At 40.3% G+C, this 19,648-nt stretch overlaps 1 protein-coding gene across 2 annotated transcripts in view; it reads right to left on the bottom strand.

Annotated features, from left to right (window-relative positions):
* Positions 1-6,886: 6,886 nt before the first annotated feature.
* The window catches only part of gabrb3 (gamma-aminobutyric acid type A receptor subunit beta3), a gene marked incomplete at both ends in the record, with an annotated part of 54,177 nt that continues 41,415 nt past the window's right edge, over positions 6,887-19,648 (bottom strand). For both annotated transcript variants that reach the window (XM_083911200.1, XM_083911201.1), the window contains 5 exons: positions 6,887-7,234; positions 9,606-9,850; positions 15,232-15,384; positions 18,127-18,264; positions 18,872-18,954. In XM_083911200.1, the coding sequence (XP_083767326.1) occupies positions 6,887-7,234; positions 9,606-9,850; positions 15,232-15,384; positions 18,127-18,264; positions 18,872-18,954 (967 nt within the window). The remainder of the gene's footprint in view (positions 7,235-9,605; positions 9,851-15,231; positions 15,385-18,126; positions 18,265-18,871; positions 18,955-19,648) is intronic.

Genomic DNA, 19,648 nt, shown 5'->3' with positions numbered 1-19,648 from the left:
GTTCACATTTTTTCAAGTTTATCTTAAAAAAATACTCATGCATATATGTACATTAAAACAGTTGTTGGCCGTCGTAAGTCTTCCTCGTGTTAACACATCCCATGACTTCCTGCTATTGCCATGCAAGTTGAAGTGATGGGGAATAAAATGGGATTGACAAAATGGCGGATGAAAAAAGAAGCCAACACGGAAGTGCCAAAAACTGCAGGCTTATTAATTGGTGGCCCCGGTCCGATCTGGCCCACAAGGGAATATTTTCTGGCCCTTTGAGTAAAAGCCTCTGTGAAAAAGTAAATCATGGCCGCTGTCCTTTCTCGTATCTATCTAAGTGCAACTGTCTCAGGGCAACATTCTCAGTGCAACTGTCTCAGTGCGTCAAATACCGGCGCGCGGGGGGACTCCCTGTAGCCATGGCCCCAACGCTCTGCACGCTCCTGCTATGTTCTTCTTCATGGGTCTCTGAATTCTTTTGGCAAGACCACGCCAAGCTCTGTTGTTTTTCTTGCAATCGTTTCAGTCTGGTTAAATCCCTGGTTAAATCACCACAACAATGTCTCTTTCTACTAAAAAGACAATTGGCAATTAAGAAATTCAACAGAGAATTGACAGAAGTTAATTTTTACAACTATTACTGTGAAGCCTGCTTTTACTCCATCATTACGTTTTCTTCTGAGATCGTAATACGACTTTAATGTAACGTTAAATAGTTCAGGAAACTCGGACACACAATAAGTTTTTCCTCCATCTTTCTAACTGGCCTGATCGCTCTCTGATTGCCTAATGTAAACGTCACACTCAAAGCTTCGATCTCATTGTTTGCGCTTCTGAAAGGTCAGCGGCAACAAGGTCAAAGTTCAACTGATTTGAACTTTGAGTGCAGCGGCAGAGAGGGAAATCTGAGCGCCTCTTCCATAGGAAATGAATGGAACGGCGTATCATGCGTAGGGGCCTTAAGATGTGTACAGTATACATCGAAATGAAGCAGAACATACTGTAAATATTCTCTACACATGATCTGGAATGAAAACACACCACATGTTCAGCACAAGTGTGCAGAAACCTGAACATTACACTCATTTGAGAAGCGGTGTCTTAAACCATATACTGTATGCATCAAACTAGATTAGACCCCCCATGGCAGCGATCCATTCTCCTCCACTCTTCTAGTTTCAGGCCCTCCACATGGAACCCGGCTGCAGGGATTCACTCCCATCCAGCCACAAGAGCGTTAGAGAGGTAGGAAACTGATGTCGGGTGATAAGGCCTGACTCCTGAGTCTATGTTCCAGGAGCTGGCTCGGTGCACCTTCCCCAAAGTCGGAAGCACGCTATTATCTAAAATGTGATCGTATATTGTAGCATTAAGAAAGAAAGGGCACTGCTACATGTACGATATCCCTGTTTCATTCAACTGTTATTAGTCATTACATCCAGGAAGTGTTTCACTGGGCTGATTAATCTCATCTGTCACCAGAACAAAGCCATTTAATCAGAGTGCAGGGGACCGGAGGTTGCAGGATTAAGATTTCATGGTAATGTAAGAGAGAGAGAGAGAGAGAGTCCTAAAATCTGCCACTCGTGTGTCACATCATCATAATGTAAAGCACACAGGGAAACACACACCTGCTTTTCATTTATCTCAGATATGCCACTATAAATCAGATGAAATTTGTAATTTGAGTAACTGCAGCTCAAGTGTATCACACGGACAAATTCTCCAACCAATTCATCCCACATTGGAACGGGCTGGGGGGCAGAAATTAGATTAGAATGACTAATGTTTGCGGAAACATAACACAGCAGAGAACGAACGAATGCAAATGACTTATGAATGATTACGTTCATGGTTACAGTTGTCTTGCGGTTTATGAAAATGATTGCAGTGTTGCTAATTCAGGAGCCACTGTGCCATGGTCTCACTGGTCTTGGTACACACACATAAAACAGGGATCATATTTCTGTTATGGTCGTTCCACTCGTGTTTCTGCTGACGACGTTCCACAAGAAAATTGCCTCTTGTGGCTGGCTCATGAGATCCTCTGCTGAAGAAGATATCATTTATGCTTTGACTTTATTATGCTCTAACAGTAAAACCATGATATATGAAAGGTGTGATCCAACTCTGGATTATGTCGGAGTATATTTTTGGGATGTGAAATATATTTGACATGCCAGAGCTTGTTCAAATGGAGTTTTATGCCAGCAGTGTTGGTGGGTCGGACCAACACTTTAGTGCTGACTGAAATATCTCAACAAACACAACTCCTGGGGTGGTAGGTGGCACAGTGGTTAGAGCAGTAGCCCCACGTAAAGAGGCTGAAGGTCCTCGAGGCGGCGACTGCGGGTTTGACTCCAACCTGCGGCCCTTTGCTGCATGCCCCCCCCCTCTCACCCCATTTCCTGTCTGTTCTATACAATAAAAGGCTTGAAAACTGCCAAGAAATAATCTTTAAAAAAACTACTGAATGGATTGGCGGTAATTTTTTATAAAGGCCTTCATGTTCCCCAGAAGATGGATCCTACTGACTCTGAAGATCCCCCGATTTTTCCATTCTATTCTAATGTTATCACTCAATTAAATGGGCATTATCACACCACACACACCAAAGCAATAATAACACATTTCTCAATGTGCAATAGTAATATTTTTTCCTCTGTGCCTTGGTAGGATTTTTTAAATATTTGAAAATATTGTATATAATGTTCCTGTTATTCTTATTTTTTACATTTCCGTGTGTTAACATTGTTCAAAGTTTTTTCTACAATTTATTGTTTCTTACTGATGCTGTTTGCTATCCACTTGCTGCTGTATAAAGGAAATGTCCCCTTTGTGGGACTAATAAAGCAACATCTTATCTTATCTTATTAAATGGCCTACTTTATTTAGGTTTATTGTTAGGCACCGCCCTCTATTCAAGTGTGAAAAGTCACTATATAAGTCATTTAATTATCCTTAAAGTGTCCCGATGTATGAAGGTACAGTAACGTAAGGTATTTAATCCAAACCATGATATTTTTTCATAAATTTAACCACATAATCCACATAACCACAACCAGCCATTTAATAAATATACCTTACTGTAAAATATCCCAACATCTATAAGATGGATTGGGACAAAATGTTGTAGAGACATTCATGGTCAGCATGCTAACGTAAGATAGTAAACATTTAACCTAGCATTGTTATTGTGTGCCGCAGTCCAGCCTCATTCAGGACCTATACCAGTCCAGAGTGAAGAAACGGGCAGGAAGGATCGCTGCAGATGTACACTAATGGTTTGAACTTCTTCACCTCTGGTGGGCGTTACAGAGCTCTGTATGCCAAGACCACCAGAAACAAAAAAACAGTTTCTTCCCCCAGGCAGTCTCCCTGATCTCCCCATAATCCCCCTGCCATTGCATGCCCATTTGCACTAAACACACACACACACATATATATATATCTTTCATCTTGTCTTCTTTGGTAAATACTTAAAAAAAATTTTCTGTGCTTTTTGTATTTTTGTGTATTGTGTACACAGAGGAGAGGAAAACTCCAGAGTCAAATTCCTTGTATGTTTGCACATACATGGCGAATAAAGCTGATTCTGAATATCAAAACCCTTTATTTTGCATTTATGAGCAAAATAAATGAATATTATAATGTAATGTTGAGCATATAATTAACTTTTTGTTTAGTAATGCATGTAAACAACTATAACTTTTCTTGTGAAGCACCTGTAACCAATTAACAAACACACATTTCTGATCACAGAAAATTTGTCTGAAATTATTGATTTTATTACTGATTTTATTAGTTATAATATATAGATTCATTTAACAAAAATGCTTATTACGTTTAATTTAATTTATTTATTTATCAATATTTCTTCTTCTCTCTCAGTGGGGACCAGGCAAACACCATCCACTGATGTAAACCATGAGATGCAGCTGAGAGATTTTTATATATGCTATATCAATATATTATTGAACTATTTCCAAGGTCAAGAATGAAACACTCAAGTTCTACATGTCTTTAAGAGTTTCAAACACATTTATAATGGTTTAAAGATGCCTGTGAATGATTTGTATATCCATCTATCATCCATCATCTTCAACCGCTTGTCCCTAACGCGGTCGCGGGGGGCTGGGGACGATCCCAGCTGACATCGGACGTGAGGCGAGGTCCACCCTGGACAGGACGCCAGTCTATCACAGGGCACATAGAGACGAATAGAGACAGACATCCATTCACACCTGCAGGCAATTTAGAATCATCAATTAACCATTGGGGACACGGGGGAGAACAACTCCACACAGAAGGGTTCGAACCAGCAACCCCCTTGCTGTGAGGTGACAGTGCTAACCACCACACCGACCTGTTATATCAGCTACAAATGCTTCATAGTAGACGTGTGATTATTGGAATGCATTAATATCCTTATATCGAGTTGCAACTAGATTACAATGTGTGATAAACATCATGAGTCTATTCACTGCTTATACATGCTAAATAGAGGTAGTTGAAATAATGGGTGAACGTGACCCATTCAGGTTTGTCAAGTCCAATCTGTACTCTTCTGTATATGACCCACAGCAGTATGTGTTTTTGTGGAGTAAACCCAGAATGTGTGGGTATTAGAAAACCGTAAACAACAGTGTTAAAGGAGCATGTAGGAGAGTCAAGTGTAGTGAAAATTCAAGCATGATACATTAGTTGTGCGTTTGATGTATAACGGGATGTTGGGCTCCGTCACTCGGCTGCACATGGGTGCCGCTGAGCTGAGTGGACTTCTGACAGGTGGTGTCACTCCTACGCGCTGCGAGTTGCTCAGCCAAGCAGTGCAGATGGTGTGTCGCAAGTTGCGTATGCCAACAGTTGTTGCTTTGGAGATACTACTGTATATACGCCCCCGCTTCGTTCTTCACTTATGGTATTTCACATGATCTACTTGCTTTTTTTTTAGAAAAGAATGAAAAATAATCACAACCTGTGATATTGTGTTTTATATTTACAACACAACTAGGAAATGATAATGTCGTAAAGAAACAAAACAAACAGCCAGGCCAGAAACCACTGAGCAAAACACTGCTGACAACAAAAAGGCATGTGATTAATGTGAACTGAAGGAAATGCAGTTACAGTATGTACAGTAAATTTAACGGATAGTCAAGAAATCTGAATGTGAAGGTTGATGCAAATCTGACATGTCTGCAAAAATAAGTCTGCACTCAGTCCCCGGTACAACATGCAGTCTGAAAGAAAAAAAGGAGTCGCCGTGTGAATGATACTGTATTGAATACGTGTTTCACAATCTCAGTAAAATATTGTGACAGCAGTCCTTAAAGCACTATGACAAAAGAGTGAAATAGTGTAAAATGATCAGATATTGTCTACTTAATATAAAAGCCCGGGAACATTTTTCCAACTGTCATTTTCCACTTGTATGTGACATTCTTTTTGAAAACTGAAAAGCAATATGAATGGGTAACTGTAAATGTTACAGGAATGGTTTGATATTTTGGTAAATACTCTCATTCACGTTCTAGTTGAGAGTGTGTTAAAAAGATTGATACCACACACTCATGTCTGTAAGGTAAATATGAAGCGACAACCAGCAGCAGCAGACGACGGTTAGCCTAGCTTAGCATGAAGACATAGCTAGCTTGGCTCTGTACAAAGTTATCAGAGTTACCCCACCAGCACCATTAAACCCCACTAATTAGCATGTCAAATCTTGTTTGTTTCATCTGTACACGCACAGAAATGTTTAAAAGACAAAGTTGTAGAAATCAAAGCTTCGGCACATTTAACATTTTTTGTTCATGAATGGATTAAACAAATAGAATTGAATGTGTGAGCTTTAGAAGTTCGTATCAGTGGGTAATTCCCCTTTGGACAGCGCCAGGCTAGTTGTTTCCCCGTTTCCAGTCTTAAGTGCTAGACTAAGCTAACTGACTGAGTGAGTGGTATTGATCATCTAAATCTTGGCAAAAAAGCAAATATGCACATTTCCCAAAATGTCTAAGCTTTCCTTTCATTAATGGCAGTGAATGACAGAATGACAATTTTCTAAAATGCTGGTATGGATTCCGTCGGCCTCTCTCTTGTAAGTAAACTTTGAAATCCGAGTTAGTTATTGACATCCTTACACAGTGTTGAACCCCTGTAAATCAAGGAGCAAGGTCACAGTTCTAGTGTCCACTTCAAAACAACCAGTGAACGGTCCGGCATCAACTCCAAGGCAAATTAAAGGAACGGTTCAAGATTTTAGGAAATACGTTTATTGTAGCGGTTTCCCCCGGGCTTCCAGTCTTTATGCTAAGCTAAGCTAAGCTAAGCTAGCAGACTGATTGCTATAGCTTCATATTTATCACAATACACAAGAGTGGTATCAATAAGTGTATTTCCCAAAAGATTGAACAATTGTAGTTTCATTGCAAATCATTTCCGGATCATGAACTCTGGTCTGTTTACATGATCATATTAGTCCATGTGTAGCTTGACAGACAACTGTAATAATACAGTGGATGTCAGATGTCTTGTCATTAGCAATACGTTGTATTACAGCCACTGCGTTTAATTCTTCAATAATGGGTAGAGCTAAAACTGACCTAAAGCAGTGTAAATAAATGGATTTATAACACTGCGAAGTGGCTCAACCCACGAGGTACAATGTCCCAGCTCTTCACAGGGGTGAGAGCACAGAGTACTTTACAGCTCATGGAAGTCTTTGTAAAGTATCTTCTGTAGATAATTCCCTGTGCTTGTCTGAGTGACAGTTCGTTCATCAAAGTCTACGCTCGCTTTGATTAAAAAAAAAAAGGTTTTGACCATGTTATGTTCTTTAAATAAAGAAGCCAAAAATGACACAGAGACAGAAATGGGTTTAAAAAACATCAGTGCGTTAGTTGACATAGTAAAGCCAGTAGATTACGTTGAAGAGGGAGAAGCTGAAGGGGAATATTATCCGGGACCATCTGTCGATGGTGTTCACATCAGTGAGGTCTGGGATTTTGATTTTGAGTTGCGATGATCGTCTCCGCAGACGGGTTTTCTTTGGATGTGTGTTCCTGTCCAGACTGTGGCGGCCCGCGTCGTGCGGCCCGCTCGGCTTCCTGCACTGGACCCCCGAGTTGTCAAACACCATGGAGGAGGAGTTGTGGGTCTCGCTCACGGTGGTTGTGATCTCATTCGCTCCCACCTCGTTGTGGATCTCCAAGGTTGTCAGCAAAATGTTCCCCCGGGAGTCGACCTAGGCACAACAGACAGGAGCGGTGTTAAAAATGGACTGAGGCTTCAGTGACTGATGACACATGCAGCATGCGTCAGGCCCCGGGGCCGACGTCTTCCAACAGGCTGACAGATTACAGCCTGGGAAACAGAGAGCAGCCTTCAAAACCAGGTTTCCTGTCCCAAAGTTAAATCACTTCTCACAAATCAGCTCAAGGTTGGACTGGATGGCTCTAATACTAATGTCATGACAGATACTGCTTCCCACACCAAAACACACAAAAACATACATAAATCATTCAGACGTATGTGGCAAAAATAGAGGCCCAATATGTACACAGTCATATAACAATGTGTTATATAGTATTTATTTTCTGACTGTGTCAACTTCAAACAAGGGACAGAAACGGGTCTTTTTCCATAATATATAAACATCATGGGATCCACCATGTATATGATGATTTAAAAGCTCTGATTAAGTCCTTCAGATGATTATTTGTAGGCCGCATGCGTATTTAATATAGAGATACATTTTCAAACAGCTTTCAAACCGGGTCAAATCCTCACCTACAGATCAAGAAAAACATCCACAACACTGACACTGCTGCCAAACAGTGTTCAGATTTGGAAACGGTAGCAACAAGCTGTGAATTACACTGAAATACTCTCTCCTTTGCTTCATTATATGTAATGGTGATGTGTTTGTTTATAAAATAGCATGCTAATAATAATAATAATTGATACATCTCATTTATTTAAAGGTCTCATATGCTGCTCATTTTCAGGTTCATACTTGTATTTTGTGTTTCTACTAGAACATGTTCACGTGCGTTAATGTTCACTCTGCGTCTCTGCACCCTAACGCAGCCGCAGAATGACTGTAACGTCATTGTAGCAGCACTTTCTACAAATGTTTAGTGTAGTTGTGACATCACAAACGTACAGAAGTCCTGACGGCTCGTTTAAAGACACAGTTTCTGAATACAGGCTGTGTGCATTTCTCTGTGGATTTGATACTCTCACAGTATTTATATAGTACCTCCACCTGCTTTATAATTAAAAAGACATGGAAATCTCACTTTTTACTATATGGGACCTTTAAATAAGACACACGATTAACTCCACTAAGGGTCTCTTAAATAGCCGTTGTCTTTTAGTCGGTTGGTTGCTTTCTTCATAACCGGGAAGATAAGATCACATTAATATACAGTAATGTGCATTTTATTAAACATACATCAATTCTATGAGCAATTCTTGGCTTTAATAGCAATTCGTGCTGGCCAAATAAAAACTGCCAAAGACATATTTCTGTCTCAAAGTTCATATAATTCACAACTTAAGATGCATTTTATGATATGCAGCAAAGGATGTCTTGCATCCCGGAGAAGACACATACGGTCCACTGAAATTTTATTCTTATGTCAGTGTTCTAAGGAGCAAAGAGGTGGTTTGTTTTGGATGTTCAGATGGCTATTATGATATATAAATACTCGACTTTGCTTATCAGGTAATAAGACAGTAGGAGTCACATGAAAATATATATTGATCTAGAACTATTGGCAGCTACGACATGCATTGCATCCTTCAAAGAGGTCGATTGAGTGAAAAAAAAGGAGAGAAATGAATTCAATCTTGATATATGGATGTCAAAGTAATACTTATTATTGTTAAATGTATTACGTGTGTATCTGTATACAGTAATTTGTTAGTGTTTGTGTAACTCACTTTTCGATTCCCTGTGTACACTGAAGACCTTGTGTTGTGCGCTTTTGTTTTTTATGGTTCGAAGTAGATGTAAGTACTTAATAAGCTAGATGATGAGTGAGCATTCGGTGTGTTCTACAGCAGCTGTGTATGTTGTAGGATATGTCTGTTCGTTATAGAGTGTTTTACATTAACGGTACAGGATACAATGGACACAAACACATAAAGATGATATACCACAGAGGAAAAGGGAATGTAAAGAGAATTGTATTTATATGAGATGGTGATTCTGGCACAAATGAAAGCTTCAGATGTGATGATAGCATGTTCCTTGGTTAAATGAGGAGGTCAAACTTTGCCCTGCAGGCTGCAGCAGCGAAGTTTCAGTGGAGGTTTCACAGATGTGACACAACAGCCAGTGACAAACACTCACCCGCTGTGAGTGACGACGCCCTTGTACCTGATTGGACTGTTTAACAGACGGAGACTTGCAATTGCCTCCTTCCAGAGCGGACTAGCCAGGAGAAACACAAATAGAACCCCCCCTTTGTCTGAGCTTTGGTCAGGTGTTAGCTGAGACTTTTTAAATGAAATGCACACACAGAGCAATAAAGACTTGCTTTACTGAAGTGAGTTAAAAGCTTGAGCTCTTAGAACAACCGTTGTTCTGAGTGTCACTTGATTCTTACCTTGGGTGCGTCAAATTTATCCCGGTCGTTATTTGCCTTCAGTGCCTTCTCGGCCATTCTCTTCTGCATCTGAGGACCTCTGCCAAAGAAGATGTAGTTGACAAAGGCATATTCCAGCAGAGCCAGGAAGACGAACACAAAGCAGCCCATCAGGTACATGTCGATAGCTTTGACGTAGGGGATCTTGGGCAGAGTCTCTCTCAAATGGGTGTTGATGGTTGTCATGGTCAGAACAGTGGTTATCCCTGGAAGACAACAACAAAAAACATTTATTAGAATCACCAAATTAAAAAAAAACACACACAATTAAGCTCAAATATAAACACTACCGTTCTGAAATCATACAGACGCAATCTTCCGGAGAAAACTTTGATGAAGTCCAAACGTTCATATATGGGGCGAATGGTCTGCAGGTTTAGATTCCAACCCAGAAGAAGATCCTGGCTCAATTTCCTCCATAGACCAGTACCATAATAAAATAAAGACCCCTAGTGGTAAAGCAGGAAGTAAGAAAACTTTTTTGGCTTTGATGTCCTATTTTGAATTAAGTTATCATGGGGGAATATATCAATACTGTGTCACTGTGATCAAAGACGAGAGGACATCAGCTGCTATGGTGTGACAGTGATACGACTCGTGGTATGTGGGAGACTTCACAGGTCGTATTCCTGCTGACTGATCTCCATGTGAAAAAGTCAAGCTTGCCAGGCAAACAACTCTCTTTAAGAGTTTCTCTAATTAAAGCTTTAATTAAAAATCCATTGGTGTAGCACTGCAGGGGTTAAAATGAAAGTATACTCATCAGAGTGCTATTAACCAAATGAGAGAGTACAGTCTCACCATGAGTCATTTTCATCAAACCTGATTATAATGTACGCTAAACGGTTAAAAGCTTTTAAAAATGGATCTGATGAAAGTCCCTGAATCTGGTTCTTGACAAGTTGGAATTGACTTTGGTTGGCTAAGCAGAAAACACTCTACTATGTGACTATCAGCTCATGTAGCGTACAGCGAGTGAACAGAGTCAGCAAATGCACAATAAACAGCAGCGTAGTAATTCTCTCGATAATGTGCACCATCAACAATAAATGCGTCTGTGTTGTTTTGTGTCTCCTGGATGGCTAACCAACCTGTATGGCGTGTCTATTTCTGTCGACTCAGGCTTACATAATATAACCAAAAATGTTGCCCTGTACAGTGCTGTGTGTGTGGGGGGTGTTAAGAGCGCTGAGGGTTTATGGCATTGATTTCTGCAGAACAAAAGGAAGAGCAAGATTCTAAACTCTTAGATCTCAGAGGAGAGGACTACTCAACAAATCCCAGAAATAGTTTCAGTGCAGCACCGTAGAGTTTCCTCTGTTAAAATTACAGGGACAGATTACGAAAGGATAATCACAGATGACATTTTGTAGATGACTGCGGCTCAACTGTTAACTCATCTGCGGCAATAGTAGACGCGCAGAGCAAGTGCTTCAGGATTAAGCGTGACAAGGTCGTGGTGGGGGACACACCGGACTTTAACCCAGAAGACCTGACTTTGTCTCCCGTTCATGTGACGTGTGCCACTGTAATTACCTTACAAACACACTTATTCACCCCACCCACAATCTTTTCCTTACCAACCCTTACCAATTAGTTTTGTTGGAATTCACAACGTTAACCATACATTCCCTTTGTTTACTGTCACTGTTTTATACACAAGGCTACCCAGTACATTGACAAAAGACACCAAAGCGTCCCGACAAAATAGTAATGTGACAAGTTGATGAGAATGGGCTGGACTTTTACCCAGGAGACCATTCCTAACTAAGATCACATATGTAAGATACGTAACAAATGTGCTTGCCTTAACCTAACTCTACCCTGCACATTGATGCCAAAAGGGAACCCAGTGTTAAAAACTTGACACCAAGGGGTCGGTACCAAGTGGCCTTAGTGCATAATGTGTTAACCATAACTAGGCAGGTCGGTTTAGCTTTGCATTTGCTAGTGAAAAAAGCACATGAGGGCTAGCACTAACACCGCAATGCATGGACGATGCTGTTTCTGTATTTCCATGCCAACGTGTAGTCATTAAACATCATATCATGTATGTAGCAACAAGGTTAATTCAAAACCTGCTTTACATGATTCTCATTTTAAAATGAGTCAACAAGAAAAAAGACAAAAATCAGCCGGAGATAATGTGTGCAGCATGGAGCGAACATTGTCGTATTAGCGTGTTAGCTACAGCTGTTCAAACCTTCCAGCAACAGTTGCCATTTAAGCAGCAAAATTGATGGCCACCGACTTGAAATGAGAAGGTTGTTTATCTCAACCTCACTCTGTTATCAGGAACGCATTGTCAAGAATGTTGATATCAAATTTGCAAGCTGATATACTCAATCTACTTGTATACACAACGCAGCAAATGAGATTCCAAGTAAATAAACAGTAAGGTCTAATTTTCCACTGCTCACATATAAAGGCTGATGCGTAACCCTGCAAATGTAGTTTCCCTCAAAGCCTCATAGTGCCATGAGAATTGAAACCTATAGAAAATCATCACATAGACAGTGAATTTGGATAGTACAGTAAGTGTAAATGTCCTCTATCTTCATTGATCTCACAGTGTCTCAGACAGTGGTCATCTCAATGTGGAGGCCTTACAGCAGCACACTAACCATCCCCTCTTTGACTGACAGTAGTGTCCCTGCCAAATTGAAGACCTGATGGTCGACAATCTGGAGTTATTAGAATCCATTTGTAGCACAACTAGCCCCAACTGCAACGCCTGTCTGCATCCAAAGGGAGCGTTAGTCTGTGAAAACGAACCATTGTTTTGATTCACAATACTCTCCCTCTCTTAAGTTACACTCTGGGGTCTACTGGCAACATCCCGCAAGATCAGCACTTTTAGTGGATGTATATTTGCGAAGTGCAGGTGTTCCGTTTGATTACATTGCAGCCTGGTTCACAGCGTCCAGGCTGCAGCGCCAGGTTAAAAAATACAGAAATTCCCCTTTAAAGGCAAATACTCCAACAAAGATCAATGCAGTTAGAGATGGTAGGGTGTTTTCAAGTGGTGAACCGGCTCTCACTCGATTCCTCTTTATCCAGCCTGGAAATCCACACACACATCTAGAAAGACGTAGGATCTTTCAATGAGTGATAGACCTTCGCAGGAGGAGGAGCGGCACCAACACATGTTCAAATACCACTGCATGTGATTGGATAGCACTACAACCGACTACGACCAATCAGAGCAATAAACAACGCAGCACTGTCGTCATACAGCTATACCCGCCAATAACAGATACGTTACGATTAGTACGATTTGATTGGTGATTAGGGATTTTCTCACATAGTTCATGAGCTCCGATGGTTTATGCCCAGAGGTCGGGATTTCAAGGGTGGTTGGCTCCCATTCTGCTCTAAAACATTTGAGTTGAGCACACCAGTTCTTTTGTTTGAGCCCCCCTAGACATGTCTTAAAATGGCAAGGCTAACAATTTGAAGAACAGACTGAGACACGTATCTGTAAAGGGGGCTCAGAGACAGATTGAACCGAAAAACCAAGCAATAAACTAAAAGAGGCTAAAGACCCTCTATAGAGTTAAAGAGGACTACAGATTGGGGTTGATGATTCTCTGTGGAAGTGGCATCTTTCATATTTTACATGTTTGATCCATTGTTAATATAAAAATATTGAACAGAAGACTCGACTGTCCTCTTCACTTGCAGTCAGAGATATTTATTCAAACATTTTTAGTACACAGACCTTCACCACCATTGTGTTATTTGAAAATATACAGTATGCATTGAAAAATACCTGATGAGGGTCTGTATACCGAAATGTTGTTAATAAATATCTCTGACAGTGTGCGGGAGTCTTCTGTTCAGTATTGTGCACCCATGGTCCTCTCCTACGCACCTGTCTGCCTCCAGGTGTGCAAAAGCTCTGCCCTTTAATATAAAAATATTTGTTGGTGCAGCTTTAACTCCAAACACTGCTTTGAGGTCTAAAATGCATGATGAACTTTTAGAATAAATAATAAAGTTAAGCTCTGTCCTCATTTTGCTATGCACTCCTGAGTCTCCACACTAACAGTGGAAAGGAAAAGATCTTCCAGTCCGTTTTAGAAACATAAATAAAGTGGAATTGTAAAGGTCAGATCCTTTGTTTATGTCCCCTGCTGGCTGACAACATCCAACATATCATCCTCTTAGGTCACAGGGCGGTAAATGACATGAACTTGACATGATCTTCCGACAAACACTCAATCAACTGGGCAGCATCTCTGAGGGGGAAGAGAGGCCAACAGTCATAACTACATCACACATAACTACACAATTTATTTCTTGTTTTTCTATCTTATTATTCTAACTAGGTTATTAATCTATCCCTTACTACCTGTGTGAGTGAGATGGTGTATGGCAATAGTAATGTATTGGCAAATTGTGTCTTTTTGTTCTTCTTATCGACAAGTTGAACATAAAAGTATAAAAGTGCTTTTGTCAATGTTTATCACGGTAATCTTTCGGCGGGTAATCTATGATTTTTCTTTTGACACAGTATGTTAAGAGTATGCACTGTAATACCTTTCCTTCTGAGATCTGCTATGTGTCTGATTTGTCTTTAATTTATTGCCTGATCCTTCCCACCTGCTCTGAATAGGCTGAACTATGACAGTCATTGAGTTTTATACTGAGGAAGATTAAGATTAGCTGAAACATTTGGCATCATCAATAAATAAATGTGCAAGTAAAAAGAGCTCTAACATATTTGACCCAGAGATGTTTTAAACTGACCCTTCATTTGACAAAATTGAAGACTTGTTATAGAGAATGATTTAAGAAAACACTACACAGGACCATATATAAAACATTGTCTTCTCAGTCGTAATGTTTATCATATATCGTTTAAACAGCTGTGCCAATCACAATGAGCATGACAAAAATTGCGTAACATCACTACAATTGCTACAATTTAAATACTGTGTTTGTGGCACTCAAACTCACACATGCAGTTACTAACTGTTTGACATGTACAATTAAAGTAAACATAAAATGGATATAAATCATTTTGCAGGTTTCAGAAAAACTGTTTCCATTGGTAGACTCAACTAATCAACAGGTATCTCTGTATTGATGAATAAAAAAGGAGACGTTATTTACTTTGCTCATTTCATCCAAATATGTCAGATTTTCTTTGTTTTTGGATCACTGGTGCCCCACACTCTGTATAAAGCACCCAAAGAGTGTTTTGTGCCTTTTAAATCCATTCTCTGTGGACTTCGATGAAATCATAATTTAAAGTCTGTTTCTAGCTCTTGGGCAGATGTCTGGGGGTCATCCCTATGGTCCCCTGGTCCTATGTTCCCTGGTCGCATAAACCTATGCCTCCGCTGATTTAATTTAGCATTTTGTTAGGTTAGGAGGTATTGTTAGGGTCTTCATAGGCCTATTTGCCGGGGAATTCGGCACTGATTGTTCCCCGGTCACATACAAAGCGGGGAATATAGGACCCGGGGAACAAAGGTACGCTCCCGATGTCTGCAGGCCCAGACTATGAAACACAAAAGACATCTGACTGAAGGTGAAGCCACAGAGCTGAGGTCAATCTACTGCACAGGACACATCATACCTAATGCAACTCTGGCAGCCGAGGCATCATAATTTATCCAGAACGACACCCAGGATAGGATGGTGATTAGGATGGAGGGCATGTATGTCTGCAGGATGAAGTATCCGATGTTTCGCTTCAGCTTGAAGCTCAGAGACAGTCGAGGGTAGGCACCTGCAGTTGAAGACAGCCAAGAAGAAAAAGCCCTCTTTAATTCAAGAGGAACAAGGGAATGTCTAGCACTTTGTTTTGGTTCCTATGGAGATGGCCTCATGAACAGGTTTCATCACCATGGAAACAAGCAAGCGTGGTTCAAATTGCAAATCCTTTTATGAAACTTAGCCTTGAGATTATCTGTGTGCAAACGCCATAATGCAGAGCAAAATATAACAGAAACACATACAAAATGTTAAAGACATAGTTTGGCACTTATGAGCTTTCTTGTTTGGAGTTAGGGCCTGTGTCCACATTTTTCCCAATGAGAGAGCATATTTTTTTCCTTTTTCAGAAAACTTCCCCTTTTTTGGGCGGCCTCTGAATGCAGCTTGTTGCTAGATGTCAAGTCGACACTCTGTTAATGTAGAATAAAGCTGGCTATCTAGCTAATGTTAAAATTGTTGTCATAGGAATAAAACCCACGGGCAGCGCTTTGAAGTGCTCCACAGCACCCTGCACGCACCTTTCTGCCAGAGAAAGACACTTTGTGGACACAGGCCCATAGAGAAGTTCACCACCACTCTCACCCCTGTAGGCGGAACTACAGGCCTGAGATAAATATGCATCTGTTCCCCGCTTTGTACGTGAACCTAACCCTGACTGTAACCTTTAGCCCTTAACAAAATGCTGAATTAAATCCACGAAGGCAGAGGCTTATGGGACCGGGGAATATAGGGATGACCCCAGCTACAGCTAGCTTAGCAGTTAGCTTAGCTTAACATAAAGACTTAAAGCACATTGGAAACAGTTAGCCTGGCTCAGAAGTGTTGGTAGGCAGATTTTTGTTACCTTTGGACAGAGCCAACATAACATTAAAGCTACATTTAAGCTATTCTACGGTAGCCCTAAAGGGTCATACATTACATACATTTGATTTCCTCTGTTTTCCCGTGATAACGAGATAAAACCTCCGCTTTCTTGTTATAACAGGATCATTTTCTTCTGTTTTCTCGTGATGAAGAGATAATTAATGTGAGGCCTGGAGAATCAGTGTAGCAATGTCAGAGGAGCAAGAGAATATCAATCAGCATCAAATATCTCTTCAATCAAGGCCTGACAGGCTGAAATAGCTTTATGCCTTTCTATTACAGCTAATGTTCACATTAGTGTGCGCCATCTAAGAAGTCGGTTAGTAAGGATCAGCTTTATCAGAGGTATGAGTGAGCCTGATGTCCTCATTAACTACCTAGTTGTTTTTTTAAACAAACTTTATTACAACAACAATACCAGTACAGGGAGGAGTTTCACAATGTGCACATAAACAAACAGATTACAGTTTAATTCCATAACAGTAAATAACCAACTGAAATCATCTGTCAGTGTTATCAATAGTGTTCTTCAAGATATGAGAAGTTCCATTTGGTGAAGGGTGTAGTTTGGGGAAGATGAGACCATTCAATTTTGAAGCGGATATACAAATTATTTTCACTTTGTGCGATGTTTCACGTTGCGAGACAATGCATTTGTGCTGCATTCATGAAGGCCTAGTATCGGATTAATCTGAACAATTGTAAAACCTTTTTTTAACCAAGAAACTACATTGGGATTTAAAGCAGATCACATTGGCAAAGATAGGTACAAGAAATTACATAATAAACAGTGCATTAACAAGGCAGCAATATTTAATCAAATGTTAATTGACGCAACTGCAGTTAGCAGTGACTACTTCCTTTGAGTCTCTCCGACTGGAAATAAAATTCACACTGCATTAACATTGGGAGACAGGGCAAGCCTTGGCGCAGCCTGTGCTCTCAGAGTGCCCTTCTAGTTTAATATCATTTACTGAATGAACGAATATATGAATGCATGCATACACTTTTTTGTTTATTGTGAGATATGACCTGAAACCCCCTGTAAACACTAGATGACCTTGTGGTTGATTGTGATGGCTGAGTGAAATACTCAGCTGCTCCTACTAAGAAGATGTTAGAAGCATCTGTAGACATCAGAGAGGTTATTTGCATCAAGATTTGACCCTGATTGTAATGAGATCTAATGGCTCTCTCTGCATTATTTTCTCAGAAATGGTCAGACAATATCCATCCTACATTAATTTGGATGTGGGCATAATCAATGTTCGGGTGCCTTTGAGTTTATAGTATTATAAGAGAATAATTCATGCTGTCGGAGCTCTGCCTTGTAAAATACATTATATTACTGTAAGTACGGCCCCCGTTCTTTCATCAGGAGCTTGAATCATTATTCTCCATCCCGATGTTATAGTGAGAAAGGTCATGGTATGATGCAAATCCTGTAATTAGGGAAACCTTAATGTGTGCACGGTCTCTTGCGGGGAAACACAGCACAGGAGATTCACTGATGTTTGGGTGCCTCAGGTTAAAACTTTAAAGACACTGAAAATGTATATTCTTAATGGGCTTCTTACCAATCAGGATTCAGAGTTAAAATCTGCGGAGAGTTGTTGGGTTATTTGGCTACGGTCAATCAAATCTGATAAAAGCACACCCACACACTCCTGATAAAGCAGATCAGCAAAGTGTTTGAGTGTTAAACTCTTTATAAATAATAGGTAAATGTTTTTAACTTTGATGTTGCCTATGTAGTCATGAATATTTAATGTTATGGAGAACTACTTTAGCGCTCCTTTAAGGGCATGAAATTGAACATGAACACTGGTGCAGGGGGATTTGAATTTTTTAGAAAATGTGAAGAAATGTGTCTGCATTGCTGTGAACTCACCTGTGGAAAAGACCACATTTCTAGAAACCAGTTTGTAGTCGACTATGGAGAACTGAGGGAGCTCGATGCGCGTCACGCCCGTCACGGCGGTGTCTCCTCCTTTCCAATAGAACTCTATATCGTCTGTCGTGTAACCATCTGCGAACAGGGACACAGGAAAAAAGGCAAGGTGTGATTCTTATGAGCTGAAAAGCACTTAAAAGTGCAGCCGGCTCATTTTGTTGGAGGGCTAAAATGAATCATGTCTGCGGGCCTAATAGGAACAGTTGATTTACAGTAAGTCCTATAATTCACATAGACTCAGCTGGCTGTAAGTGCTGATTGCATGAGATGTAAATCTTCATTGAGATGTCAGTGTGTCGTTGATGTATACCACACGCATATGATGCATAACTTTCAATAGTTTTATGACAGCACAGACAGCCAAACATGTCGTCAAGATGGATAAAGTTGGACTAATTATAATTTTACTCTGCTATGGAAATCACTGTCTGGTTAAAACCCCTCTGAACTGACGCAGTAGCTCTAACTGGAGAGGTTGAAGCAAGCAATCTCATTGAGATACGACAGCTTAATAAATCGAAAGCAATTCAGCGGTCGGAGCAGTTTCAGTTTCCACGAGGTGGGGAGTCTGAGAACTTTTTTTCTGAGAATCACAGTGCTCTTCATATTTCTAAGGAGGAAAAGCAGTAGAGCTGCCCGCTGGATTTCTTCACTAAAAACAAGATGTGAGGCTTAAACTTACAACTCTCAATTTCCAGAGTGCAGTTCTGTTCATCCAGCGGGTACCTCCTCAGATCCATCATGCAGGCTGCGGTTGTCGTGATTCTGAAGCAAAACAAAACCATAAGAGAGGTATACATTTCTTGTGTGACCTTGTTTCAAATACTGTGGCATAGAAAATGAGGAAGATACAATAGCAAATACATAAAGATGTGCTCCCTTACAGTCTGTGTAGAGACAAGATACAACTCATTTCAAACAGAACAAATCATTACAGCAAGACACAAACATCCTGGCAGTGCAGTGACATTCATTATTATTTGTTGGAAAGTCAGACTCTGTCAATTACTGCTAATGACACTTCCAGGCTTTTCAGAGATGCAGTGTTATATTGAGAATCTAATCCTGAGCCGCTGTGCAAATAAACATATGAGACGAATTATGAGATATGAGCTGATGTGAGACCTGCTGTATTAGCGTTAAGTTGGGAAAACTGATGCTTTAATGGTTTCGTCAAAACAAAACATTTAGCCACTTCTGCATCTTGGACAGATTGGATAGCTATGTGATAGCCTTAAAAGCCAAGAATAAATGCAACCAATAAGCATTAGTGATGAATTGCTCGCCAACCGTTGAAACCACCGCGGAAGGGGTTTGAGATGTTGTAAATATCTGTTTCTTCTTCAAAATGCAAATGTAATCTTTACTGCATCAGATGCATACACTGTATTTGTAAGTATAAGTGTCAGTGAAAGTGATATCTTTTATATCTAAGACATACAGTATATCATATCTTGAT

The sequence above is a fragment of the Echiichthys vipera genome (genome assembly GCF_963691815.1).
Source record: "Echiichthys vipera genome assembly, chromosome: 3".
Taxonomy (NCBI): domain Eukaryota; kingdom Metazoa; phylum Chordata; class Actinopteri; order Perciformes; family Trachinidae; genus Echiichthys; species Echiichthys vipera.
Note: the sequence above shows the minus strand (reverse complement) of the source record. Positions and strands in the feature narration are given on the sequence as shown.